Source organism: Heteronotia binoei, chromosome 3, assembly GCF_032191835.1.
Source record: "Heteronotia binoei isolate CCM8104 ecotype False Entrance Well chromosome 3, APGP_CSIRO_Hbin_v1, whole genome shotgun sequence".
Taxonomy (NCBI): Eukaryota; Metazoa; Chordata; class Lepidosauria; order Squamata; family Gekkonidae; genus Heteronotia; species Heteronotia binoei.
Genome location: NC_083225.1, coordinates 2676499 through 2704497, shown reverse-complemented (window position 1 = coordinate 2704497; position 27999 = coordinate 2676499). Strand labels below are relative to the sequence as shown.

The 27999-nt window shown below is 48.5% G+C and overlaps 1 protein-coding gene across 1 annotated transcript; it reads left to right on the top strand.

The window, feature by feature from the left end:
• Positions 1–13: 13 nt before the first annotated feature.
• BORA (BORA aurora kinase A activator) lies at positions 14–27941 on the top strand. Its single transcript, XM_060235065.1, has 13 exons — positions 14–56; positions 9713–9775; positions 10590–10765; positions 12238–12344; positions 12458–12503; positions 16646–16727; positions 17872–17937; positions 19824–19880; positions 20406–20626; positions 21642–21795; positions 24198–24760; positions 26499–26630; positions 27018–27941. Exons 3-13 carry the CDS (start codon positions 10610–10612, stop codon positions 27105–27107), a joined length of 1674 nt encoding a protein of 557 aa, XP_060091048.1. The 5' UTR covers positions 14–56; positions 9713–9775; positions 10590–10609; the 3' UTR covers positions 27108–27941.
• Positions 27942–27999: the final 58 nt, after the last annotated feature.

Sequence of the window (27999 nt, the reverse complement as noted above, 5' to 3'; positions counted from 1 at the left end):
TGAAGAGGGGCTCATTTAAGGAGAGTTAAAGAGCTTGAAGGGCGCTGCTGGGAAGGGTGAGTGGGAGGGGGGGCGGCGGGCGGGCGGGCAAGGCTCCCTCCCTCCGACTATCCCGGTGTCGCCCTGTCTTTCCAGATCCCGCAAAGGGTGTTGTTTTGATTATTTGAAAATGCATCCCCGTCTTTGTGGGTTTCGGACGCGCATGCCCGCCTTGCCATCCAGCTCAGTTCTTGGGATTAACCTCCCACGTGGCAGTCCAGTGGCTCCCTTGCAACGAACCAGGAGAAGCCAGAGGTGCTTTAGAGGCTAACATTTATTCCAGCAGTCGGGAAGTCCTTCTTCACCCAAAGGGTGATTAATTCCCTGCCACTGGAGGTGGGGGCGGCTGCAAGCAAAGCCAGCTTCAAGAGGGGATTGGGTAAACTTCTGGAGCAGAGGTCCATCAGTGGCTCTTAGCCACAAAGTATAGATGGAACTCTCTTTCTGGGGAAGTGATGCTTTGGGGGAGGGAACAGTGTCCTGGCCTCCTGATGGCACCTGGGTTTTTTAGCCACTGTGTGACACAGAGTGTTGGACTGGAGGGGCCACTGGCCTGATCCAACAGGGCTTCTCTTATGTCCTTATGTGACACAGAGTGTTGGACTGGAGGGGCCATTGGCCTGATCCAACAGGGCTTCTCTTATGTCCTTATGTGACACAGAGTGTTGGACTGGATGGGCCATTGGCCTGATCCAACAGGGCTTCTCTTATGTTCTTATGTGACACAGAGTGTTGGACTGGAGGGGCCATTGGCCTGATCCAACAGGGCTTCTCTTATGTTCTTATGTGACACAGAGTGTTGGACTGGATGGGCCATTGGCCTGATCCAACAGGGCTTCTCTTATGTCCTTATGTGACACAGAGTGTTGGACTGGAGGGGCCATTGGCCTGATCCAACAGGGCTTCTCTTATGTCCTTATGTGACACAGAGTGTTGGACTGGATGGGCCATTGGCCTGATCCAACAGGGCTTCTCTTATGTTCTTATGTGACACAGAGTGTTGGACTGGATGGACCACTGGCCTGATCCAACAGGGCTTCTCTTATGTTCTTATGTGACACAGAGTGTTGGACTGGATGGGCCATTGGCCTGATCCAACAGGGCTTCTCTTATGTTCTTATGTGACACAGAGTGTTGGACTGGAGGGGCCATTGGCCTGATCCAGCAGGGCTTCTCTTATGTTCTTATGTGACACAGAGTGTTGGACTGGATGGACCACTGGCCTGATCCAACAGGGCTTCTCTTATGTTCTTATGTGACACAGAGTGTTGGACTGGAGGGGCCATTGGCCTGATCCAACAGGGCTTCTCTTATGTTCTTATGTGACACAGAGTGTTGGACTGGAGGGGCCATTGGCCTGATCCAACAGGGCTTCTCTGATGTTCTTATGTGACACAGAGTGTTGGACTGGATGGACCACTGGCCTGATCCAACAGGGCTTCTCTTATGTTCTTATGTGACACAGAGTGTTGGACTGGAGGGGCCATTGGCCTGATCCAACAGGGCTTCTCTTATGTCCTTATGTGACACAGAGTGTTGGACTGGAGGGGCCATTGGCCTGATCCAACAGGGCTTCTCTGATGTTCTTATGTGACACAGAGTGTTGGACTGGATGGGCCACTGGCCTGATCCAACAGGGCTTCTCTTATGTCCTTAGGTGACACAGAGTGTTGGACTGGATGGGCCACTGGCCTGATCCAACAGGGCTTCTCTTATGTTCTTATGTGACCAGAGTGGTGGAGTGGATGAGCCATTGGTCTGATGCAACAGGGCTTCTCTTATATTTTTATGTGGCACAGAGTGTTGGACTGGATGGGCCATTGGCCTGATCCAACAGGGCTTCTCCTATGTTCTTATGTGGCACAGAGTGTTGGACTGAATGGGCCACTGGCCTGATCCAACAGGGCTTCTCTTATGTTCTTATGTGACACAGAGTGTTGGACTGAATGGGCCACTGGCCTGATCCAACAGGGCTTCTCTTATGTTCTTATGTGACACAGAGTGTTGGACTGGATGGGCCACTGGCCTGATCCAACAGGGCTTCTCTTATGTTCTTATGTGACCAGAGTGGTGGAGTGGATGGGCCACTGGCCTAATGCAACAGGGCTTCTCTTATATTTTTATGTGGCACAGAGTGTTGGACTGGAGGGGCCACTGGCCTGATCCAACAGGGCTTCTCTTATGTTCTTATGTGACCAGAGTGGTGGAGTGGATGAGCCATTGGTCTGATGCAACAGGGCTTCTCTTATGTTCTTATGTGGCACAGAGTGTTGGACTGGAGGGGCCACTGGCCTGATGCAACAGGGCTTCTCTTATGTTCTTATGTGACACAGAGTGTTGGACTGGAGGGGCCACTGGCCTGATCCAACAGGGCTTCTCCTATGTTCTTATGTGACACAGAGTGTTGGACTGGATGGGCCATTGGACTGATCCAACAGGGCTTCTCCTATGTTCTTATGTGACACAGAGTGTTGGACTGGATGGGCCATTGGCCTGATCCAACAGGGCTTCTCTTATGTTCTTCTGTGACACAGAGTGTTGGACTGGATGGGCCACTGGCCTAATCCAACAGGGCTTCTCTTATGTTCTTATGTGACACAGAGTGTTGGACTGGAGGGGCCATTGGCCTGATCCAACAGGGCTTCTCTTATGTTCTTATGTGACACAGAGTGTTGGACTGGATGGGCCATTGGCCTGATCCAACAGGGCTTCTCTTATGTTCTTATGTGACACAGTGTGTTGGACTGGAGGAGCCACTGGCCTGATCCAACAGGGCTTCTCTTATGTTCTTATGTGACACAGAGTGTTGGACTGGAGGGGCCACTGGCCTGATCCAACATGGCTTCTATTATGTTCTTATGTGACACAGAGTGTTGGACTGGATGGGCCATTGGCCTGATCCAACAGGGCTTCTCTTATGTGACACAGAGTGTTGGACTGGAGGGGCCACTGGCCTGATCCAACATGGCTTCTATTATGTTCTTATGTGACACAGAGTGTTGGACTGGATGGGCCATTGGCCTGATCCAACAGGGCTTCTCTTATGTTCTTATGTGACACAGAGTGTTGGACTGGATGGGCCATTGGCCTGATCCAACAGGGCTTCTCTTATGTTCTTATGTGACACAGAGTGTTGGCCTGGAGGGGCCATTGGCCTGATCCAACAGGGCTTCTCTTATGTTCTCATGTGACACAGAGTGTTTGACTGGATGGGCCATTGGCCTGATCCAACAGGGCTTCTCTTATGTTCTTATGTGACACAGAGTGTTGGACTGGATGGACCATTGGCCTGATCCAACAGGGCTTCTCTTATGTTCTTATGTGGCACAGAGTGTTGGACTGAATGGGCCACTGGCCTGATCCAACAGGGCTTCTCTTATGTTCTTATGTGACACAGAGTGTTGGACTGAATGGGCCACTGGCCTGATCCAACAGGGCTTCTCTTCTGTTCTTATGTGACACAGAGTGTTGGACTGGATGGGCCACTGGCCTGATCCAACAGGGCTTCTCTTATGTTCTTATGTGACCAGAGTGGTGGAGTGGATGGGCCACTGGCCTAATGCAACAGGGCTTCTCTTATATTTTTATGTGGCACAGAGTGTTGGACTGGAGGGGCCACTGGCCTGATCCAACAGGGCTTCTCTTATGTTCTTATGTGACCAGAGTGGTGGAGTGGATGAGCCATTGGTCTGATGCAACAGGGCTTCTCTTATGTTCTTATGTGGCACAGAGTGTTGGACTGGAGGGGCCACTGGCCTGATGCAACAGGGCTTCTCTTATGTTCTTATGTGACACAGAGTGTTGGACTGGAGGGGCCACTGGCCTGATCCAACAGGGCTTCTCCTATGTTCTTATGTGACACAGAGTGTTGGACTGGATGGGCCATTGGACTGATCCAACAGGGCTTCTCCTATGTTCTTATGTGACACAGAGTGTTGGACTGGATGGGCCATTGGCCTGATCCAACAGGGCTTCTCTTATGTTCTTCTGTGACACAGAGTGTTGGACTGGATGGGCCACTGGCCTAATCCAACAGGGCTTCTCTTATGTTCTTATGTGACACAGAGTGTTGGACTGGAGGGGCCATTGGCCTGATCCAACAGGGCTTCTCTTATGTTCTTATGTGACACAGAGTGTTGGACTGGATGGGCCATTGGCCTGATCCAACAGGGCTTCTCTTATGTTCTTATGTGACACAGAGTGTTGGACTGGAGGAGCCACTGGCCTGATCCAACAGGGCTTCTCTTATGTTCTTATGTGACACAGAGTGTTGGACTGGAGGGGCCACTGGCCTGATCCAACATGGCTTCTATTATGTTCTTATGTGACACAGAGTGTTGGACTGGATGGGCCATTGGCCTGATCCAACAGGGCTTCTCTTATGTGACACAGAGTGTTGGACTGGAGGGGCCACTGGCCTGATCCAACATGGCTTCTATTATGTTCTTATGTGACACAGAGTGTTGGACTGGATGGGCCATTGGCCTGATCCAACAGGGCTTCTCTTATGTTCTTATGTGACACAGAGTGTTGGACTGGATGGGCCATTGGCCTGATCCAACAGGGCTTCTCTTATGTTCTTATGTGACACAGAGTGTTGGCCTGGAGGGGCCATTGGCCTGATCCAACATGGCTTCTATTATGTTCTCATGTGACACAGAGTGTTTGACTGGATGGGCCATTGGCCTGATCCAACAGGGCTTCTCTTATGTTCTTATGTGACACAGAGTGTTGGACTGGATGGACCATTGGCCTGATCCAACAGGGCTTCTCTTATGTTCTTATGTGACACAGAGTGTTGGACTGGATGGGCCACTGGCCTGATCCAACAGGGCTTCTCTTCTGTTCTTATGTGACACAGAGTGCTGGACTGGATGGGCCACTGGCCTGATCCAACAGGGCTTCTCTTCTGTTCTTATGTGACACAGAGTGTTGGACTGGATGGGCCATTGGCCTGATCCAACAGGGCTTCTCTTATGTTCTTATGTGACACAGAGTGTTGGACTGGATGGGCCATTGGCCTGATCCAGCAGGGCTTCTCTTATGTTCTTATGTGACACAGAGTGTTGGACTGGATGGGCCACTGGCCTGATCCAACAGGGCTTCTCTTATGTTCTTATGTGACACAGAGTGTTGGACTGGATGGGCCATTGGCCTGATCCAGCAGGGCTTCTCTTATGTTCTTATGTGACACAGAGTGTTGGACTGGATGGGCCACTGGCCTGATCCAACAGGGCTTCTCTTATGTTCTTATGTGACACAGAGTGTTGGACTGGATGGGCCATTGGCCTGATCCAGCAGGGCTTCTCTTATGTTCTTATGTGACACAGAGTGTTGGACTGGATGGGCCACTGGCCTGATCCAACAGGGCTTCTCTTATGTTCTTATGTGACACAGAGTGTTGGACTGGAGGAGCCACTGGCCTGATCCAACAGGGCTTCTCTTATGTTCTTATGTGACACAGAGTGTTGGACTGGAGGGGCCACTGGCCTGATCCAACATGGCTTCTATTATGTTCTTATGTGACACAGAGTGTTGGACTGGATGGGCCATTGGCCTGATCCAACAGGGCTTCTCTTATGTGACACAGAGTGTTGGACTGGAGGGGCCACTGGCCTGATCCAACATGGCTTCTATTATGTTCTTATGTGACACAGAGTGTTGGACTGGATGGGCCATTGGCCTGATCCAACAGGGCTTCTCTTATGTTCTTATGTGACACAGAGTGTTGGACTGGAGGGGCCATTGGCCTGATCCAACATGGCTTCTATTATGTTCTCATGTGACACAGAGTGTTTGACTGGATGGGCCATTGGCCTGATCCAACAGGGCTTCTCTTATGTTCTTATGTGACACAGAGTGTTGGACTGGAGGAGCCACTGGCCTGATCCAACAGGGCTTCTCTTATGTTCTTATGTGACACAGAGTGTTGGACTGGAGGGGCCACTGGCCTGATCCAACATGGCTTCTATTATGTTCTTATGTGACACAGAGTGTTGGACTGGATGGGCCATTGGCCTGATCCAACAGGGCTTCTCTTATGTGACACAGAGTGTTGGACTGGAGGGGCCACTGGCCTGATCCAACATGGCTTCTATTATGTTCTTATGTGACACAGAGTGTTGGACTGGATGGGCCATTGGCCTGATCCAACAGGGCTTCTCTTATGTTCTTATGTGACACAGAGTGTTGGACTGGATGGGCCATTGGCCTGATCCAACAGGGCTTCTCTTATGTTCTTATGTGACACAGAGTGTTGGCCTGGAGGGGCCATTGGCCTGATCCAACATGGCTTCTATTATGTTCTCATGTGACACAGAGTGTTTGACTGGATGGGCCATTGGCCTGATCCAACAGGGCTTCTCTTATGTTCTTATGTGACACAGAGTGTTGGACTGGATGGACCATTGGCCTGATCCAACAGGGCTTCTCTTATGTTCTTATGTGACACAGAGTGTTGGACTGGATGGGCCACTGGCCTGATCCAACAGGGCTTCTCTTCTGTTCTTATGTGACACAGAGTGCTGGACTGGATGGGCCACTGGCCTGATCCAACAGGGCTTCTCTTCTGTTCTTATGTGACACAGAGTGTTGGACTGGATGGGCCATTGGCCTGATCCAACAGGGCTTCTCTTATGTTCTTATGTGACACAGAGTGTTGGACTGGATGGGCCATTGGCCTGATCCAGCAGGGCTTCTCTTATGTTCTTATGTGACACAGAGTGTTGGACTGGATGGGCCACTGGCCTGATCCAACAGGGCTTCTCTTATGTTCTTATGTGACACAGAGTGTTGGACTGGATGGGCCATTGGCCTGATCCAGCAGGGCTTCTCTTATGTTCTTATGTGACACAGAGTGTTGGACTGGATGGGCCACTGGCCTGATCCAACAGGGCTTCTCTTATGTTCTTATGTGACACAGAGTGTTGGACTGGAGGAGCCACTGGCCTGATCCAACAGGGCTTCTCTTATGTTCTTATGTGACACAGAGTGTTGGACTGGAGGGGCCACTGGCCTGATCCAACATGGCTTCTATTATGTTCTTATGTGACACAGAGTGTTGGACTGGATGGGCCATTGGCCTGATCCAACAGGGCTTCTCTTATGTGACACAGAGTGTTGGACTGGAGGGGCCACTGGCCTGATCCAACATGGCTTCTATTATGTTCTTATGTGACACAGAGTGTTGGACTGGATGGGCCATTGGCCTGATCCAACAGGGCTTCTCTTATGTTCTTATGTGACACAGAGTGTTGGACTGGAGGGGCCATTGGCCTGATCCAACATGGCTTCTATTATGTTCTCATGTGACACAGAGTGTTTGACTGGATGGGCCATTGGCCTGATCCAACAGGGCTTCTCTTATGTTCTTATGTGACACAGAGTGTTGGACTGGATGGACCATTGGCCTGATCCAACAGGGCTTCTCTTATGTTCTTATGTGACACAGAGTGTTGGACTGGATGGGCCATTGGCCTGATCCAACAGGGCTTCTCTTATGTTCTTATGTGACACAGAGTGTTGGACTGGATGGGCCACTGGCCTGATCCAACAGGGCTTCTCTTCTGTTCTTATGTGACACAGAGTGCTGGACTGGATGGGCCACTGGCCTGATCCAACAGGGCTTCTCTTCTGTTCTTATGTGACACAGAGTGTTGGACTGGATGGGCCATTGGCCTGATCCAACAGGGCTTCTCTTATGTTCTTATGTGACACAGAGTGTTGGACTGGATGGGCCATTGGCCTGATCCAGCAGGGCTTCTCTTATGTTCTTATGTGACACAGAGTGTTGGACTGGATGGGCCACTGGCCTGATCCAACAGGGCTTCTCTTATGTTCTTATGTGACACAGAGTGTTGGACTGGAGGGGCCATTGGCCTGATCCAACAGGGCTTCTCTTATGTTCTTATGTGACACAGAGTGTTGGACTGAATGGGCCATTGGCCTGATCCAACAGGGCTTCTCTTATGTTCTTATGTGACACAGAGTGTTGGACTGGATGGGCCATTGACCTGATCCAACATGGCTTCTCTTATGTTCTTGTGTGACACAGAGTGTTGGACTGGATGGGCCATTGGCCTGATCCAGCAGGGCTTCTCTTATGTTCTTACGTGACACAGAGTGTTGGACTGGATGGGCCACTGGCCTGATCCAACAGGGCTTCTCTTATGTTCTTATGTGACACAGAGTGTTGGACTGGATGAGCCAATGGCCTGATCCAATATGGCTTCTCTTATGTTCTTAACTGTTGTGGACAGGGGTCATTTTGTAGAAAAAGAGGTGCCAGAGCTCATTAGCACAGCTCATTTGCCTATGCCACACACCCCTGACATCACTGGACGGTGTCCTAAATTCTGTCAGCTCAGCATCTTCCTTAAAATGCTTCATGAATTCAAATTGTCATAAAACCTTACTCCCATCATACTTTTAAAATTACTTTCTCCTATGTCCACTTTGTATGTTTTGATTATTTTCCCATTTTTTGTGGGAGAAAATATTAGAAAGTTTGTAAAATCTTATAGTTCAGCAAAATTCTCACAGGGGGTTCAAGCAATGTGGAACCCAGAAGCAAGTATTGCAGGGAGAGGGTAAGAAAGAAAGAGCACAATCAAATTTAGAGCTCCTGCCCAAAATGAGGCCTGGTTGCAGGTCAGAAGGCTCATGAATCTGAGACAGTGGACTCTGGGTTCCAGAGCTGAAGCGTGGATAAAATTTTTAGCCTCTAAAATGCCAAAGCCTCCAGTTCGGATATCTTTCTGTCCTTTTTAAAATCCTGCCCCACATCCAAGGAGCTGGGAGCCAACAGGCACAATTTCTCTCATCCTCACAACAATTTTGTGAGGTAGGTGAAAGGGGGCAGGCTAGAGGTCAACCAATAAGCTTGATAGCTAAGGACTGAAGCTTCTTTACTTAGCAGGCTCTTGGCTTGCATTGTTTTTGACATAACTTAGTTTCGTTGTGCTTATTGTCGGTTTGCCTGGTTTTCTTGTTTTGAACTGCCCTGAGTAGGTTTGGAGAGGCAACATACACAATTTTTCCACAAACAAACAAACCTGGGTCTTGGCCTACAGAGCCTCTTGTCCTTGCAAAAACTCTCTCTGTGATGACTTTCTTCCAGCCACACAGTTGCAAGAGCTGGAGTTCTGGGATGAGGGGGTAGCAATTGCTGCTGCTTTCCAACCACCCACCCTATATTCTTCTGGGAACCTGCAGGAAACAAATGGGGATTTGTTTGGGAGGGGGGAAGTGGTGGAGGCAACCCAAGGTTCCCAGCCTCCAGGTGGGGCCTGAAGATCGCCTGAATTTACCACCAATCTCCAGGCAACAGAAATGTTATACCTTGGTAATGTCCCTTCTCTAGCCCTCCCCAGATTCCACACCCAAATCTCCAGGAGTTTTCCAGTGCAAAGTTGGCAGCCCTGCGTAAAGCAGGAACATCCTGCCCTGCAAAGACTGTGGCTGATTGGATGCATGCCAGTGCTTCCCTCTAGAAAACAGGAGGTGGGAAAGAAGGTGGGAGAGGAGTCAGACCACTTGGAATCATGGAAGGGATTTCCAGGGTCGTCTAGTCCAACCCCTTCTCCTCACCCCCAGTAACACCTGCTCCATGCCCAGAAGATGGCATCTTTTATTTTTATTTGCTTCTTTTGTAACCCCCCTTTCCCCCCCGTAGGGATCCAAGTCAACTTACGCCGGCTTCCTTTCCTGCATTTTACCCTCACACCAACCCTGTGAGGTAAGTTAAGCTGAGAGAGAATGTGACTGGCCCAAGGTTGCCCAGTGAACTTCATGGCGCAAGTGGGGGACTTGAACTTGGGTCTTCCAGACACTAGTTCAACACTCTTAACTGCACTGACTCTCAGAAGTATTGGGGAATATATCCCACAAGAAGAAGATGATATTGGATTTATATCCTGCCCTATACTCTGAAGGGTCTTACGATCTCCTTTACATTCCTCCCCCCACAACAGACACCCTGTGAAGTGGGTGAGGCTGAGAGAGCTCTCCCAGAAGCTGCCGTTTCAAGGACAGCTCTGCCAGAGCTCTAGCTGACCCAAGGCCATTCCAGCAGATACAAGTGGGTGGAGTGGGGAATCAAACCCGGTTCTTCCAGATAAGAGTCCGTACACTACACCAACTAGGGCAAGCTTCAAGGCAACTGTCACACGGTGGTACTTAAGTGGCTGCTTTCTTGGGAGCTCACTGCACTGGGCCATGCTTCTGAGAAAACATGAACAGGAGCCACGGTCGCAATGGAAGGGTTGCCTCTTCCCCAAAGGCTGAGGTGTCAGCCCCTTGAGTGGAGTGAACGGAGGCTGTTCCTTTCCTCTTGACTCAGTGAGCTGCTGTCTTATCGCAAGGCGCTGAAGATGGTTGTGCACTGAAGGTGAATTGAAAGTGCATTGTTTCATGTGTGTGATCAGAGTCTTAGAATATGCCCTAGAATCCTTTGAAGCTAGGAGTTCCTTAGCAGTGGAAAGGATTTTAGGAAGTTTAAATATCGCTGCTGCAAATGTGTCCCACAAAAACAACTTCCTTTTTTTTTAAAGAAAGGGTGCCACTTGTCACGATGAGCGGCGCCAAAGAAGTGAAAATGCAGATAACTCCGGAGACTCCCGGACGGCTCCCGCTCCAAAACCCCTTTGAAAGCCCGAGTGATTACAGCCATCTTCAGGAGCCAACCCTGTCAAGTCCTTCGTTATTTAAGTCAGCGCAACCTTCGCTGGTAAGATGGATGGTTCTCGTCTGCCACAGGTTGTTCCATTCCTTTGCTGTCATCCTGGAGCCTCAATTTGTATATACCTTACAGCAGGGGTCTCAACCCCCGGGCTGTGAATCGGTCGTGGTCCATGGCCTGTTAGCAACCGGGCCGTGAGTTGTATAATTATTTCATTATATATTACAATGTAGTAATAATAATAAGAAGACAACATTGGATTTATATCCTGCCCTCCACTCCAGATATCAGAGTCTCAGTAACTCACAATCTCCTTCACCTTCCTCCCCTACAACAGACACCCTGTGAGGTGGGTGGGGCTGAGAGGGCTCTCACAGCAGCCACCCTTTCAAGGACAACCTCTGCCAGAGCTATGGCTGACCCAAGGTCGTCCCAGCAGGTGCAAGTGGAGGAGTGGGGAATCAAACCTGGTTCTCCCAGACAAGAGTCCGCACACTTAACCACTACACCAAACTAATAGAAATAACGTGCAGAATTGTATCATCCCAAAACCATGCTCCCCTCCCCGGTCCATGGAAAAATTGTCTTCCACAAAACCGGTCCCTGTTGCCAAAAAGGCTGGGAACCATTGCCTTATGGTAATGATTCAGTTACTGTTGTGTTTCCTATGCCGTTTGCAGAATTCTTGGCTGTTTACCAGAGTAACGGAGGAACATACTTCCCAACTTCTACAAAGTTGTTATGGAGGCAGGTTCTGAATTCCTGCCCTAAAGTGCTATGTCGTGGCAGATGAATACATGAGCTCATGAAGCTGCCTTATACTGAATCAGGTCTGTCCACTTAGACTGGTAGCAGCTCTCCAGGGTCTCAGGCAGAGGACTTTCATATCACCTCTGTCCTGAGCCTTTCAGCTGGAGATACCGAGGATTGAACCTGGGACCTTCTGTACACTGAGCAGATGCTCCACCAGTAAGCCACAGCCCCTCAGTTTCTGTATTGCCACCTCAGCCATTTGACCAATCTAATTCTAAGGCAGGGGTGCCAAATGTGAAGCCTGAAGGCCAGATCAGGCCCCCAGAGGGCTCCTATCCGTCCCACAAGCAATTCAGTGTTATTTGCTTCCTTCTCTCTCTCTTGCTTCCTTCTGCATCACAGCTTGCTCTGCCAGACTAGCTCAATTGCACAGGAGCTACAAAGCAAATCCTCTATTTTCTCCATTGGCTGACCCCAGCACACGAAGCAGCTTATGCACAAAAGCTCACAATGCCCAGCCATTTCAGGTTTTCCCCTGGGTCTTAAGCTCAAAGCATTGACCATGAGATTTCTGTAATGAATGTCAATAAATAAAAGTAGGTTTGCAACTTACAGATATACATCTGAACAACACCTGAACAGCATACTCAAGATTACTGCTGGAGCAACAATTTGTCGAGATTTCTGTCTTTGGGCTTTTCTATCCCTCTTTAAATGGAAAGCTGATCGGAGGTTGTATAATTGTGATGTTTTCATCCCCCTTTTAGACTCCAGGAAAATTTGTGTGGTCTGTGGAGGATCTCGCTTTAATAAACCCGGTGGAAATTGACTCCGACGACATACGCCGGCAAGCCTTGTATTTAAGCCGTGCCAGGTTAGTTCCTCTCCGGTGCGTGAGGTAAATGTCACAACAGAATGTGAAAACTGGTGGTCTTCTACTGCAGTTGAACCAACAGCACTGTTTGTTTGTTTGTTCCCACTTCCCAGGATAGATAAAGAGGCGGAAGAGAAGAGACAGAAAGCTATCGAAGAGGTAACCAGCCTTCCTGAGGTCTTTAGCTTAGATGGTCTAATGTTATACGGGGTAAACTAAATCCCTTAGCATATGGGAAAACAACTGTAGGGTTGAAGCGTTCTACCTTTTATTACTTTCAGCCAATAATAATTGTATTGTGTGTGTGTTGCTTAGGGACTATCCAAATGTGGTCTCTAGTACTACAATCCAGAAATGTATTACCAGTGGATAAGATGTTTGTCTAGACTGGGAGTAGCCAAAAAAATCCCAAAACCCACAATATCTACATGTAAAGATGTTGGTGATACAAATTTAAAATTTGGGAAATGTTTTAATTTTTTTTAAAAGTGTATGTGTCTGGCAATCATGGCTGATTTCTGGCAACCCCCAGTGTACCATGGATGTTTCAGAAAGGTGGTTTGCTATTGCCTGCCTTTGTGCCCTGGCACTGGTATTCCTTGGAGATCTCCCATCTGAATACTTGCCAGGGTCAGCCCTGCTTAGCTTCTGAGATCTGACAAGATCGGGCTTGCCTGGGCTATCCAGGTCCGGGCAAGTTTGGGGAAATTTTGAAGATATAGGGGAGTATAATTGGAGGGGACCACAAGGGACATTTTGAGGAAAACAGAAATATCCACAGTATATTCATATGAAACATAAAACGTAGCATTTGAAATGTAGATAGCTGATACATTCATTTTAGGATGTTAATGATGATTAAAAGCAGGGCCTTTTTAATAGAAGAGGCCCCAGCAGGAACTCATTTGCATATTGGGCCACACCCCCAGACACCACTCTCTTATGAACCTTGACACACAAAACACAATCTGGCTGCAGCAAACCCAGAACTATAAAAACATGAAAGTGACCCAGCCCACACAGCCCACAAACCCTCACCAAACCCCACACCAACCAGCGGTAATTAAAAAAAATCAAAATGTGACAGAAAGAAACTTAACTTTTAACCCACCCACCCACCCCAAAAAACCAGCACAATCAGAAAAGGCCAAGCAACTCAACTGTTAAAAAGTGGCCTTTTCACCAATAAGAAACCTCAGGCCAAATCAGTCAACAACACCCCCCCCCCCCCCCCTCAAAACCAGAACCAGGAAATGGGACAACATGAGAAGGCCAAGAAACTCAACTGTTAAAACATGGCCTTTTCACCAATAAGAAACCTCAGGCCAAATCAGTCAACAACACCCCCCCCCCCCCCCGCTAAAACCAGAACCAGGAAAAGGGGGACAACAGGACAGGAGGATGCAAAACCTGCAGCAATAGAGAATAGATCCAAACAGAAGGCCAACACAAACTCAACTGTTAAAAAGTGGCCTTTTAAACAATGAAAATTACGCCAAACAGCACCCCCTCCCCCAAGAACCAGAACCAGAAGAGAAAAGGAACAGCAGCAGCACAACACAGCAACAAATCAAACACAGAATCCTTTTAAAACAGTAAAAAACTTAACTTTTAACAATACAGGAACTTTACCAACCCCTTCCCCCCAAAAAAACCTTTACCCTAACCCCAAGAAGTCCAAGCCTCCCAAATCAGGAAAAGTAAAAGGACACTGCACTTTTAAAAGTCCTCTCACTAAAGTAAGATATGGGCAAATTGGCAAAAAACCCACCCCAGGCCCCCTCCCCCATCAGAACCCCCTAACCCCAAATAAGCTACCCACCACCCAAATCTGGATAAGTAAAGGGACTCTGAGTCTTAAAAAGTCCTTTTACCAACTAAAATAAAAACAAGAACCCCAAGACTGTCTTACCTTAGATGTCTTCTCTACTCCAGGCAAGTCTGGTAAGGCTGAGAGAGAGCAGCAGCCGCTAAGGCCAAGGGCCAGCACAGCACAATTTCTCACACCAACACACACCAACACAGTAGCAATGGAGGAGTCCAGCCAGGCAGATTCCTTAAAAAGGTTCTCTGGCCCTACAGAGAGCAGTTTCAAAAAATAGCACTGCTCTGTGATTGGCCAGACAACAGTGCTTACTTGGATACCCAAGTAAGCAAAAGATCAAAAGAACAACAACGTTGCTGATGGCTGGGGGTTCAGCTACACCACAGCCCTGCAAAGCATGCGTTTGCAATGCATTTTGCAAATGCATGCTTTGGATTGGCTGCTGGGGCTCCTCTTCCCTCTCCCCCCCCCCCTCCCTGATCCAGGGAGGCTATGGGAGAGGCAGGAAAAGGCTACCAAAGGCGGGAAAGGAGGCAAGCAGCTCCCCTGAGGCTGCAGAAGCCACTTTCCCGCCTTTTCCATGGATTTCCGTATACTTCCGAATATCTATTCGGCAGTATACGGGGAGCCATACTCTGCTCCCGCATAATGGGCCCCAATTGGATTCGGCTGTATGCGATTCTGTATACAGCCAAATCAGGGGTGATTCGGCGGTTGATTCGGTTTGGCCGAACCGAATGCACCCCCCTAGACTGAAGGTGAGCGCTGGCAGCCATTTTGTGGCTGATTCTGCCTCTTTGTGGCATGTTATGGCAGCCATTTTGTCCTTCGCCTGCCACCTTGTGTCGAAAGGCTCCAAAAGGTTGGGGACTCCTGACTTTAGAAGGTGTAGTTCTGCTTCGGAAGGCACTGTCAGATGCTTCCCAGAAATGTTCACAGCAGGTACGACTAGGTTCCACATCAGGCTATTGACAGTGATCCGTTTCCTTGCCCTGGAACTTCATGTCTCCAGCTGGTGAGCCAACAAACCAAAGGGGGCAGGCTAAGAGCTGTGCTTGGGCAGGTGCTCAGGCTGAACCCCATTGGGGTGCTGCCATTCAGCTCACATGCTGAGAATTCCTAATTTCTGGTAAAATCTTAGCTGCTGAGCTGTCCCTACAGAGGAGGGGATGAAGAATAGAAGAAGACGACCGTAGATTTATACCCCGCCCTTCTCTCTGAATCTGAGTCTCAAAGCGGTTTACAATCTATTTTATCTTCCTCCCCCACAACAGACACCCTGTTAGGTGGGTGCAGCTGAGAGAGCTCTCCCAGAAGCTGTCCTTTCAAGAACAGCTCTGCAAGAGCTATGACTGACCCAAGGCGATTCCAGCAGGTGCAAGTGGAGGAGTGGGGAATCAAACCCAGTTCTCCCAGAGAAGAGTCTGCGCACTTAACCACTACACCAAACTGGCTCTCTCCCCTTTGCATTTTCCTGTGTCCCAACTGGCAGAGGCATGAGCCAATAGCCCCATGATGCTGAATATGCGGACCTCCCACATTTAAGAACATGTATGCATTAATTTGCATGAAAGGCACATTTGCTTTACAAGTGAAACTGGGGACTGGTGCCTGGATCATTGTGGGGTTTAAATCACATGCTCAGCTGTATGTTCACTGAATGTAATCACTCAACACGTGTATAAAGAAAAATCAAGGGTGTCCTGTACCCAGACTGTAATTTGTGAACTTGGTGAACGACTACTGCCAGTTTGGTGTAGTGGTTAAGTGTGCAGACTCTTATCTGGGAGAACCGGGTTTGATTCCCCCCTCCTCCACTTGCAGCTGCTGGAATGGCCTTGGGTCAGCCATGGCTCTCGCAGAGTTGTCCTTGAAAGGGCAGCTGCTGTGAGAGCTCTCTCAGGCCTTCACAGGGTGTCTGTTGTGGGGGAAGAAGATAAAGGAGATTGTGAGCTGCTCTGAGTCTCTGATTCAGAGAGAAGGGCAGGGTATAAATCCTCAGTCTTCTTCTTCAATGTTATCAGAACCTTGTTTCTAAAAATTTGTTGTGAATTAGGGACCCAAAATGTCTCGCCCTGAAGGATGGTGTTTCTTTGCCAGGCCCTCTCCCATGAATCGATTGTCACTTGCGGTGTTAACACTTGTGCAAGCTGAGAATTTTAAGAGGGGGGGAGTTTTACTTGAGATGGGTTTTTGGACTAATCTGGAGTGCTAGAAAACGTTATGATCAAACCAAGAGCTGAAAGGGTTTCACTAAGAATGAATGCTTATAACGTTCCTTAGCCAAAGGGTCTATGGCTGTGATCACACATGCTAAATAATACAGTTTCAACCCACTTCTAGTGCACTTTCCAACTGGATTTTACTGTGTGGCTTGGCAAAATCCAGTTGTAAGGTGCATTTAAAGGGGATTGAAAGTGCACTATTGAGCATGTGTGACTGCAGCCTTGCTGCATCTCTGCAACTTTTCTTCTAGTTCTTCACCAAAAGCCTCATTGTCCCGTCTCCTTGGACTGATCACAGCGGGAAGCAGGGCTCTCCATTTAATTCCACTCGGTGTAAGTGTTTTTGCCTTCTGTGGTGAAGCTGGCCACGGTCGCTTCTCCGCCAGCCCTTTCTGCCCTTTTCAGCTGACCTGGGCTTGCAAGTTTCAGTGGGACCAGAACACCTTAAGAGGTTGGAGAATTGCATTGGAACATTTGTACAGCTTGTGGTATACTCCCTTGCAGGGCTTTTTTTGTAGCAGGAACTCCTTGACATATTCGGCCACACACTCCTGATGTAGCCAATCCTCCTGGAGTTTACAATAAGCCCTGTACGAAGAGCCCCGTAAGCTCTTGGAAGATTGTCTACATCAAGGGTGTGTGGCCTAACATGCAGAGGAGTTCCTGCTACAAAAAAAGCCCTGCTCCCCTGAGATGAAGTGGTTTTGACATACAAAGTGATACAAGCCTTGAACTCAATAATCTGATGATATGATTTCGTGAATGCAGGTCTTTATATTCAGAGCCATCCCCTTGAGTTGTTGGGTTGAAGGAAAGTAACCAGTGAGCTCCCAGGTCCCTCCACATGACCAACCAAGGAAGCACTACAAAAGCTGGTTCTCTTTCTTCTAGGCCAGTGGTGGCCGGACTGTGGCTCTTTCACACAATGTGTGGCTCTCAAAGCCCCACCACCGCGTTGGCCAGCTTGGAGAAGGCATTTGTCTCTATAAATCGCTTTTCCAAGCCAGTCGGTGGTTTGGAGAATGCATTTAAAGCGGCTTCCTTTTCACCTCTCTCTCCCCACTATCAATTTGCTTTCTTTCCACCTTTCTTACCCACCCTTCCTTCCTTCCTGTCTTCTGGCTCTCAAACATCTGGCGTTCGTGGCTTGCTGCTCTCAAACATCTGGCGTTGATTCTGTGTGACTCTTACATTAAGCAAGTTTGGCCATCCCCTGGTCTAGGCCACAAATGACTGACATGGCCACACATGGGCGAGCAAGCCTCTTACAGAACAATCCTCTGAAGAGTTCCTTAGCCCAAACTCTGCATGGGACTGCATTGTGAGTTAGGTAAAAACCTTTGAGGATCCGTTTTCAAACCTAATGGAATGTACTTCCCAAAAGTACTTTATGAGGTGTTTTCAAAGAAGGGTTTTTCTTTAATAAATGTGCTTGCTTTGATCTGGCACCTAATGAGGTCATCTTCCTATGTTGCAGGTATTGAACTGATCAGCACTTCACCGGTTGGCAGAGAAGTCACTGGGCATCTGGGGAAAACCAATGGTTGGTATGAGATGAGAGAGGGAAACGGGCCTAGTGGTCTAGGGTTTTTTAAAATTGTAAACAAAGAAAGCGCTCCCTGAAGCTATTACTTTTCTACTTAAGAGTGCGGTAGTAAAGCCGTTTTTGTTGAGGGGGGAGGCAGAGAGCCAGTTTGGTTTGTTTAAGTGTGCGGACTCTTATCTGGGAGAACTGGGTTTGATTCCCACCTCCTGCACTTGCAGCTGCTGGAATGGCCTTGGGTTAGCCATTGCTCTCAGAGCAGTTGTCCTTGAAAGGGCAGCTTCTGGGAAAGCTCTCTCAGTCCCACCCACTTCATAAGGTGTCTGTTGTGGGGGAAGAAGATAAAGGAGATTGTGAGCTGTGCTGAGACTCTGATTTAGAGAGAAGGGCGAGGTATAAATCTGCAGTCTTCTTAAAAAAAGAGTTCTGCCTAGCACTCTGTGCATCTCTCCCCATCCCCGGAGTTATTTCCCCCATTTATTTTTAGGCAAGCATTCAGCCAAGTGATCCTTGACCAAGCAAAATATACTGCTGAAAAGATACCAATGATTCTCTGTAGTATTCAGTTTTTATACAGGTTTTATGTGCTTTCAAAATTTCAGATAACAAGAACACAAGTGGTTTCATTTTAATTTCTCCAGGAGGAAGGAGATACATTTATATGAGACTGTTGTTGCTCTTTCTTATGTGTTCTCGTTGCTTGAAATTTTGAAAGCATATAAAACTTGTATAAAATCTGAATACTACAGAGCAGCTTTTTTTGTAGCAGGAGCTCCTTTGCAAATTAGGCCACACACCCCTTGATGGAGCAGGCCCTGTTAGCTCCTGGAGGATTGGCTACGTCAGGGGGGCGTGGTCTCATAGGCAAAGGAGTTCCTGCTACAAAAAAAGCCCTGCTACAGAGAATCATCTGTATCTTTTCAGCAGTATATTTTGCTTGTTTTAATTGTATGCTGAAACCCTTGCCTGGGTTGTTCTATTGCAAAGCGATCCTTGACCAGCAGTTCAAGGCCTCGGCTGCTGCTTCCCTCATCTGCTGTTTCTGGTTCCCAATGAGGCTCTGTGTGCCCTTGACTAACAGCACCTCCGAGCAATCATCCATATTTCCAGTTGTGACACTGAGCTTTATCCCTAACAGCCCAGACCAGCCCGATCTCAGCACAGCCCGGAAGCTAAGCAGGGCCAAGGAAGGCCACGGGAAACCACCGGGCTCATCTCTTGCCTTCAAAACCCCATGCCGTCCTACTTCCTGGCATCAGTTGCAACTTGACAACACACAGGGCTTTTGCTTTTTTGAGCAGGAACTCCTTTGCCTATTTGGCCATCCCCCCGGATGTAGCCAATCCTCCAAGAGCTTGCAGTGTTCTTAGTGCAGGGCCTACGGTAAACTCCAGGAGGATTGGCTACATCAGGGGGTGTAATCTAATATGCAAAGAAGTTCCTGCTACCCAAAAAGCCCTGACAAGCTTTTTAGGGGAGGTGCTTTATCCTGCAGTGAGGGGAGAAGCTCACCTGGACATGTTCTAATTTCTCTGCTGCATAACTGTAGGATGGTACGGGGGGGATGGAACTTTGTCCCTTTCTGGATTGAGTGTGTGGTCAAGGGCACAGTGGGGGATTTACAGGTGGCCCCATATAGCTCCTGATGAGCTTTGTACCATCCTCTCAGTGCCTACATTCCTTCACATCCACGCACTGTGTGTGCTCACTGGGCTTAGGAGGGAACGTGACTTGGCTTTCCTGTTCATGACTCTTATTCGGCTTCTTCTTCTTTTAGGTTCTGTAGTAACCAACATCTCATGGTATTGGCATCTTAATCAACTCAGAATCTTCCCTCCCTCCTTCCCTTCCCCTCCCTGTCCTAATGTGATGTTTGTTTGTTACAGCTGCTTGCCAGACAGTATTATCTCTGCCTGTGGATTTTGACCTGGAAAAAGTATTAGGTATGTAACATGAAAGGATGAGTATCTCTACCGAATTTCTGTGGTGGGAGTGCACAGGAGAATGTACAAGCATGCCTCAAACTGAGGGCTAAGCTAGATCACACCATGCGCCTGAGTCTGCCACAAGACTCTGGTGCCATTTGAATGCTGGTTTTTGAACTTAAAATACTACCAGAGCCTCTCCTGCTGTGTGAACCAGGGCTCAGTGGGATTAGGAGCTCATGTCCCCCACGGTTTCCAAGACTCCCGAGTCAGGTTAGTCAAGGTTTGTATTGTCCACTCTGACTAGAGTTGTGAAAACTTGGAAATATACAAGAGCAGCCCTTCCCCCCCTCCCAAAAAAGAATTGGGAAGCACCATGAAAAATTTGCTTGATGCGGCTCCGCTAAACTAGTGTCAGGTTTTGTAAGCAGCTTTTTGCTTATGTTCAGTTTGCCGAAACTGGGCGGGGAGTCTCTCGTGCATTTGAATGCAGGCAGATCGCTTGATGCTTGTGATCCCCCCCCCCCCCCTGCTCTTGTGTAGGTGCTTATTTTAAACCAGACGAATCAGCAGATCAGTCTCAGGAAAGCCTAAGCACTTCCTCGCTGAGAAGAAAGCTGTTCCTCGACGAGAACGGGAGCCTGTCGGAGAGTCCGTCGCCTTCGCCTCAGAGCCCTCTCAGCATCCCGGCCTCACTCGGAGGGCTGCGTTCCACAGACATCTCCCCCGTCCGCTGCAGAAGCCCTCTGAACACCCCGAGTTCAGTAAGCAGCTTGTTGTGGGGCCCCTGGGCATGAAGGCTGGTGCTGGTGCTAAAGAAATACAACTGGAAATATGGATGATTGCTCTGAGGCACTGTTAGTGCTGTTGTATTGGGGACGTTCGTTTTCGGAGGGGGAGATCAGTTGGCCTTATGAAGGGGGGGGGGATGCCCTATTTCGTCTGAGCCATCCTGATTTGTTACCTGTTCACTCTTTCAAGGTCACGGCCAAAGGTGGCACAACCACCCAGAAAGCAGGCAGTTTGGAGAATGCTTTAAAGTTGCTTTCTTTCCACCTCTCTCTCCCCCATCTGTTTGCCTCCCTTTCTGTCTTAAGGTTCTGTAACATCCAGTGTTCATGTGTTGCAGCTCTCAGACATCTGTTGTTTGTTCCATGTGAACATAAGGGAAGCCATGTTGGATCAGGGCAATGGCCCATCCAGTCCAACACTCTGTGTTACACAGTGGCCCCAAAAAACTAGGTGCCATCAGTGGGGCCAGGACACTAGAAGTCCTCACACTGTTGCCCTTCCCAAGCACCAAGAATACAGAGCATCACTTGCCTCAGACAGAGTTCCAACAATACGCTCTGGCTAATAGCCACTGGTGGACCTCTGCTCCAGATGTTGATCCAGTTCCCTCTTGAAGCTGGCTATACCTGTAGCCGCCGCCACCTCCTGTGGCAGTGAATTCCACTGTGGCTCTTAAGTTTGGCCACCTCTGTCCCTATAAGATGCTTTGAATTCTTCATGAATTGGAGCAAGGGGGGGGGGGCGTTGTTTGACTAAAGGTAGTGCCTTTCCCCAATGCAAGAGGCTCCAAGGTTTCCAGTTCTGCATAAACTGAAGTGAGAGGCATTGCTGAAACAATGTTGAATTTAGACCTGGAAAAGAGAGTGAGCTTTTCTACACTTCCAGGACTTCGGCTGTCCCCGGAGAAGAACTGATAGAGCTGTGTCAGTTATGAGTATATTCTTACGTGTTTAAACATTAACAGTGGCTTTCCTTGTATCTTGAAAGGGCCAATTTTCTTCCAGCCCCATGCAGGGCGATATGAAGAAACACAGCCTGGGAAGCCTCACTACTCCCCCGTTTCCTGAGAGGAATCCTGCAAACATTATTTCTCCGACTGTCTCTCCAATTGGCATTCAGATAAGGAAGACACCGCTTTCAGGTATGCTACTGAGTGCCTTTGGCTGACAAGGGTCGAGTTATAGAATCATAGAATCAGAAGGGACCTCCAGGGTCCTCTCGTCCAACCCCCTGCACAATGCAGGAAACTCACAAATTGTTGTTGTTCAGTCGCACAGTCGAGTCCGACTCTTTGCGATCCCATGGACAAAGGCACACCAGGCCCTCCTGTCTTCCACCATCCTCCGAAGTCCACTCAAATTCGTGTTTGTTACATCAGTAATATTGTCTAGCCAACGCATCTTTTGCCGTCCCCTTCTTCTTTTGCCTTCTGTCTTTCCCAGCATCAGGGTCTTCTCCAGGGAGTGCTCCCTTCTCATTTGGTGGCCAAAGTATTTGAGTTTCAGCTTCAGCATCTGACCTTCCAGGGAACAGTCTGGGTTGATTTCCCTTAGGACTGACTGATTGGATCTTCTTGCAGTCCAAGGGACTCTCAAGATTCTTCTCCAGGGAGTGCTCCCTTCTCATTGGGTGGTCAAAGAATTGGAGCTTCAGCTTCAGCATCTGACCTTCCAGGGAACAGTCTGGGTTGATTTCCCTTAGGACTGATTTGATCTTCTTGCAGTCCAAGGGACTCTTAAGAGTCTTCTCCAGCACCACAGCTCAAAAGCATCTATTCTTCTGCGCTTGGCCTTCCTTATGGTCCAGCTCTCACAGCCATACATTACTACTGGAAATACCATCGCTTTGACTATACAGACTTTTTTTTGGCAGGGTGATGTCTCTACTTTTTATTATACTGCCCAGGTTCACCATAGCTGTCCTCCCAAGGAGCAAACATCTTTTAATTTCATGGCTACAGATACCTCTCCCTAAATTCACAGGATCCTCATTGCTGTCAGATGGCCATCTAGCCTCTGTTTAAAAACCTCCAAGGAAGGAGAGCCCACCGCCTCCTAAGGAAGCCTGTTCCACTAAGGAACCACTGTAACGGTCAGGAAGTTCTTCCTAATGTTAATCCGGAAACTCTTGATTTAATTTCAACCCACTGATTCTTGTCCTACCTTCTGGGGCTACAGAAAACAATTCCACATCATCCTCTATTCAGGGATGTCGAACTCATTTGTTTTGAGGGCCAGATCTGATATAAATGACACCTTGTCAGGCCAGGCCTTGTGCGTACCTATTGAAAATTAGGTAGCAGAGATAGAAGGCAAAAGAAGAAGGGGATGGCAAAAGATGAGATGGCTGGGCAGCGTTACTGATGTAACAAACATGAATTTGAGCGGGCTTCAGAGGATGGGGAAAGACAGGAGGGCCTGGCGTGACTTTGTCCATGGGGCTGCAAAGAGTCAGACTCGACTGTGCGACTGAACAACAACAAAAGCAGAGATATAAAGGACACAAACACAATTTAAGATTTTTTTTTATTAAACTTAAAATGAAAAATGCTTAAAACATTAGCACTTGTTGGGTCAAAGGTGCTTTTTTTGTATCTCCCATGGGATCTAGGGACCTGGGCAAAGGAAGCTCTGGGTCTTTCCTTCCTTCCCCAGGGAACCAGGAGGGGGAGGAGCCTCAGCCAACAGAAGGAAGAGAGGCTTGGCTCAGTAGCTCTGCTGTGCAGTTGAGAGCCTGGCAAAGCAAGCTCTGTCTCCCCTCCTTCCTCCCCAAGGGAGGAGCCTCAGACAATGGAGAAAATAGAGGTTTTGCTCTGTAGCTCTTGTGTGATTGAGCAAGCCTTGCAATGCAAACTGTTATGCAGAAGGAAGCAAGAGAGAGGGAGAAGGAAGCAGATGACAGCCAGTTGCTCGGGGCCTGATTTGGCCCCCAGGCCGCATGTTTTACATCCCTGCTCTATATGACAACCCTTTAGGTACTTCAAGATGGTGATCATATCACCTCTCAGCAGCCTCCTCTCCAGGCTAAACATCCCCAGCTCCTTCAACCTTTCTCCATAGGACTTGGTCTCCAGACCCCTCACCATCTTCGTCGCCCTCCTATGGACCCGTTCCAGCTTGTCTATAGCCTTAAAATGTGTCCTTAAAGGGTTAAAATTTATCCTTCATAAAATAAAGAGTTGTGCTCTTTATTTTAATTACTTTTTGCTTCTTGTGATACTTGGTGCTTCTATCCAGGGCTTTTTTTTTTTGAGCACGAATGCACAGGAAAGCAGTTTTGGCTGGGTTGACGTCAGGGGGTGTGGCCTAATATGCAAAGAAGTTCCTGCTGGGCGTTTTCTACAAAACCCTGGTAGCAAGTTATATGTTACTGGGTTGAAATTTGTTTTTTTTAAGAACTGATTTTATTGATGATTACTTGTATTTTCCTGTTGTACGCCTAGAGGCTGGTGTCAGCCGGGATGAGGCGATCATAAATTTTAATAATAATGGTAATAATCGTGATGATGATGATCTGCTGTGTCCCTCCCCCTTCTAAAAACAGGACGGTTTATTTTCCGCTCGCCGGACATTCCTTCTATGCCAAACCCTCGCCGTCCAACCCCTCCTCCCGCCAGAAGCTCTTTTGTGGAGTGCTCTCCCCTGAAATATTCACCCATGAGACTCATGGCTTCCCGAGGCACCGCGGTGTACCAGACTTCCTTCGTCCACCTGCCTTCCACCCCCGAGAGTTTCGACGAAGAGCAGGAAGAGGAAGCGAAGGGCTCGCCCGAGGGGAGCTCCCTTCCGAAAGTCAGTCTGTGCCCACTGAACGGGGAGGCCTTTGCTCCTGGGCAGCACCTGGTGGTCGCCCGGGTGTCCATCTCTCCCGACGGTCCCAGGACTCATGCACAAGGGTTGACCTTCTCCCGCAATTTCGATAGCTTGAATGAAAACGGCACAGTGGACATGGCGGATGCAGAGGAGGCGCTGGACGTCAACGCAGTGAAGGGGTCGGCAGAGAACAGCGGCCTGCCGGTGGCCGGCTTGAGCATAGAAGGGTCTTGCATGTGCCTCTCGCCACTGGCCGAAAGCAGCACCAGTCCCTGCGAGGGCAGCAGCATCCAGGTAAGGCTCTGGTTTTCATGTCAGGCCAACCCCGGTGCGAGCCCCTGTTTGCGTGGCAAGGACTTCTCCATCAGTTGGGGACTGGTCTATCAACAGCAATTATCCACCATAGTTGAATAGACCCTAGGGGATGTTTTTTTAAATGAATCTAGAGCAGGGTCCCCAACTCCCCGTCTGTGGACCGGCCCCGGTCCATGGCCTGTTAGCAATTGGGCTGTGATTATTTCATTATATATTACAATGTAGTAATAATAATAAGACATTGGATTTATATCCTGCCCTTCACTCTGAATTTCAGCCTCAAAGTGGCTCACAATCTCCTTCACCTTTCTTCCCCACAACAGACACCCTGTGAGGTGGGTGGGGCTGAGAGAGCTCTCACAGCAGCTGCCCTTTCAAGGACAGCTGTGCAAGAGCTATGGCTGAGCCAAGGCCATTCCAGCAGCTGCAAGTGGAAGAGGGGGGAATCAAACCCGGTTCTCCCAGACAAGAGTCCACACACTTAACCACTACACCAAACTAATAGAAATAAAGTGCAAAATTGTATCATCCCAAAACCATTCTGCCCCCCCCCCCCCCCCCCCAGTCCGTGGAAAAATTGTCTTCCACAAAACTGGTCCCTGGTGCCAAAAAGATTGGGGACCGCTGATCTAGAGGATTCCATTTTGACCAAGGCGTGGTTAGCTAAAGCATCACTGGAGAAGCATTGTGTCACGGGCCAGAGGGTTAAACCTAGGGACCAGGAGACCTGAGTTAAGAACCCTGTGCTTCCATGAGGATCGGCTGGAGCAGCTGCACACTGGTCTGCCTCACACAGAGTCTTGGCGTTGGAAGAGACCCCTCAACAAATCACAAAGATGATCTGACTCCAGTGGTGACAAGACCGAAAATGTTTATGTGCCAAAATAGAAGCACGTCTTTCATGAACATATGAACATATGAAGCTGCCTTATACTGAATCAGACCCTTGGTCCATCAAAGTCAGTATTGTCTTCTCAGACTGGCAGCGGCTCTCCAGGGTCTCAAGCTGTGGTTTTCACACCTATTTGCCTGGACCCTTTTTTGGAGATGCCAGGGATTGAACCTGGGACCTTCTGCTTCCCAAGCAGATGCTCTACCACTGAGCCACCGTCCCTCCCCTGAGCCACCGTCCCTTCATGACACATTCTTATAAGAACAGAAGAGAAGTCATGTTGGATCAGGCCAGTGGCCCATCCAGTCCAACACTCTGTGTCACATAAGAAAAGCCATGTTGGATCAGGCCAGTGGCCCATCCAGTCCAACACTCTGTGTCACATAAGAACATAACAGAAGCCATGTTGGATCAGGCCAGTGGCCCATCCAGTCCAACACTCTGTGTCATGCAGTGGCCAGAAAAACCAGGCGCCATCAGGAGGTCCATCAGTGGGGCCAGAATGCTAGAAGCCCTCTCACTGTTCCCCTCTCCAAGCACCAAGAATACAGAGCATCACTGCCCCAGACAGAGAGTTCTAACAATACACTGTGGCTAATAGCGACTGATGGACCTCTGCTCCATATGCTTATCCAATCCCCTCTTGAAGCCGGCTATGCTGGCAGCCACCATTTAACTTACAATTAATTTACTGTGAACAGATTAGCTTCAAAAAGGTTAATTTGCTACTGTTGTTCTCCTTCCTGGCCACATGTCACGCAGTATTTCTGTATTCAGACCACCAGTATTGACAATCCCTCTTCCCTTGCCATTTCTTTCTGTCAGGTGGACAGTGGTTACAACACCCAAGCTTGTACCAGCAGTCTTATGGATACAGCGGGGGGAGAGGTCAGTGACAGGGAGAACGATTCTCGCCTTTATGAGACTCAGAGCAAATACAGTGTCTTCAAAACCAAGGTAAGAGTCTCAGGGCTCCTCTGTAAACCTTTAATGGCTCAGGAAGAGCATAGGTTGTGGCAGGGCATCTTTTGTAGCAGGAATTCCTTTGCCTATTAGCACCCCCTCCCCGATGTAGCCAATCCTCCAAGAGCTTACAGGGCCTACTGTAAGCTCTTGGAGGATTGGGTACATCAGGGGTGTGTGGCCTAATATGCAAGGAGTTCCTGCTACAATAAAAGCACTGGGTGCCATGAGTAGGTTATGTCTTGATGCACTGTTTGAAAAACAACAGGAAGGAGTCAAACTTCCTAACTCCTCTTCTCCTTATAGATCACAAAATAAGGTCTACTGGCTGATTGGATTCTCCGCCCTGCCTTTGACAACATATTTTCTCTGTGTCTTCAGCCAGGTAAACTCATCCCGGGCTATTGGACTGAACCTGAGCCCGTGAATCATCCCGGCTGCCGTGTTGTGGAAAGTCCTCGGTCAAAATGAGCGCGTAGCGTTAGACCTTTTGGTGTGATCATTCGCCCTGGACCCGAAGCATTGCTCTTGAGAGACCTGTGGAAGTCTAGAATTGGCAGAAGTGCTCACTTTGCTGTCGGAAGGGTTGTGGTTAAAGCGGATATCGTGAGGAGCTGACTTGTACCCCAGACCTTTACCTTGCAGCTTGGGTTTGATTCGGGGGGGGGGAGGGGGGGCTTTCACAGCTCTGAGGTTCAGACCCCAGCAGTGTTTGCGTAGAGGTGCTGTTTGCGAGAACAGATTGCTGCTGTCTTAGCAACTGCTGTGGTTTTTTTCATTTGCACAAACTGGGAGATGTGCAAAGATCTGCACCTATGTGAAAATCGCCGTTCCTGCAAACAGCACCTCCCCAAGTACCGCCGTGCACAAAATTTCAAGAGCATAAAGTGCGGGAATTGTCACTGGTCTGAAAGGGGCATCATAAGCACATGAAGCCAAGAAGAGGGGCTGTTTTGCTCATCTTATTTCCCATAAAAGTAATATTTGTAGTCCATGAATTCTTTTGTTCTCTTTTGTTATTGGTGGGAGATTGGGCACAAAAGCGTACCTTGACATTTGTGACTTTGGTTGTACTCATTGTGTTCTAACAATGTTAGGGTTTTTTTAAAATAAAAATTACAAAAAGCTGCACTTAATACTTGAAGCTACCGCAGGCTGTATAGAAAGCATCCCACTGACGTTTTTAAACTACATGAGGAGACATCCCTTGCACACAAATGGTTTCATAGCTGCTTTTGATTTTTTAAAAAAAGATTGGAATGAAATAATACCTTGATTTGCTTAATAAAGATTTGTCACATCTGAGTTCAAAGTTGCATCTGTGCAGTATCTCAAAATAAGAAAAGCTTGGGTAAAATCGGGA

What these genes read in the sequence shown, in the direction of transcription:
- BORA (XM_060235065.1), top strand. Translation starts at nt 10,610, where the DNA reads ATGAGCGGCGCCAAAGAAGTGAAAATGCAGATAACTCCGGAGACTCCC. An exon ending in TGACCTGGAAAAAGTATTAG is followed by an intron (nt 19,881 to 20,405) that starts GTATGTAACATG and finishes GCTCTTGTGTAG; the next exon opens with GTGCTTATTTTAAACCAGAC. An exon ending in GCGAGGGCAGCAGCATCCAG is followed by an intron (nt 24,761 to 26,498) that starts GTAAGGCTCTGG and finishes TCTTTCTGTCAG; the next exon opens with GTGGACAGTGGTTACAACAC.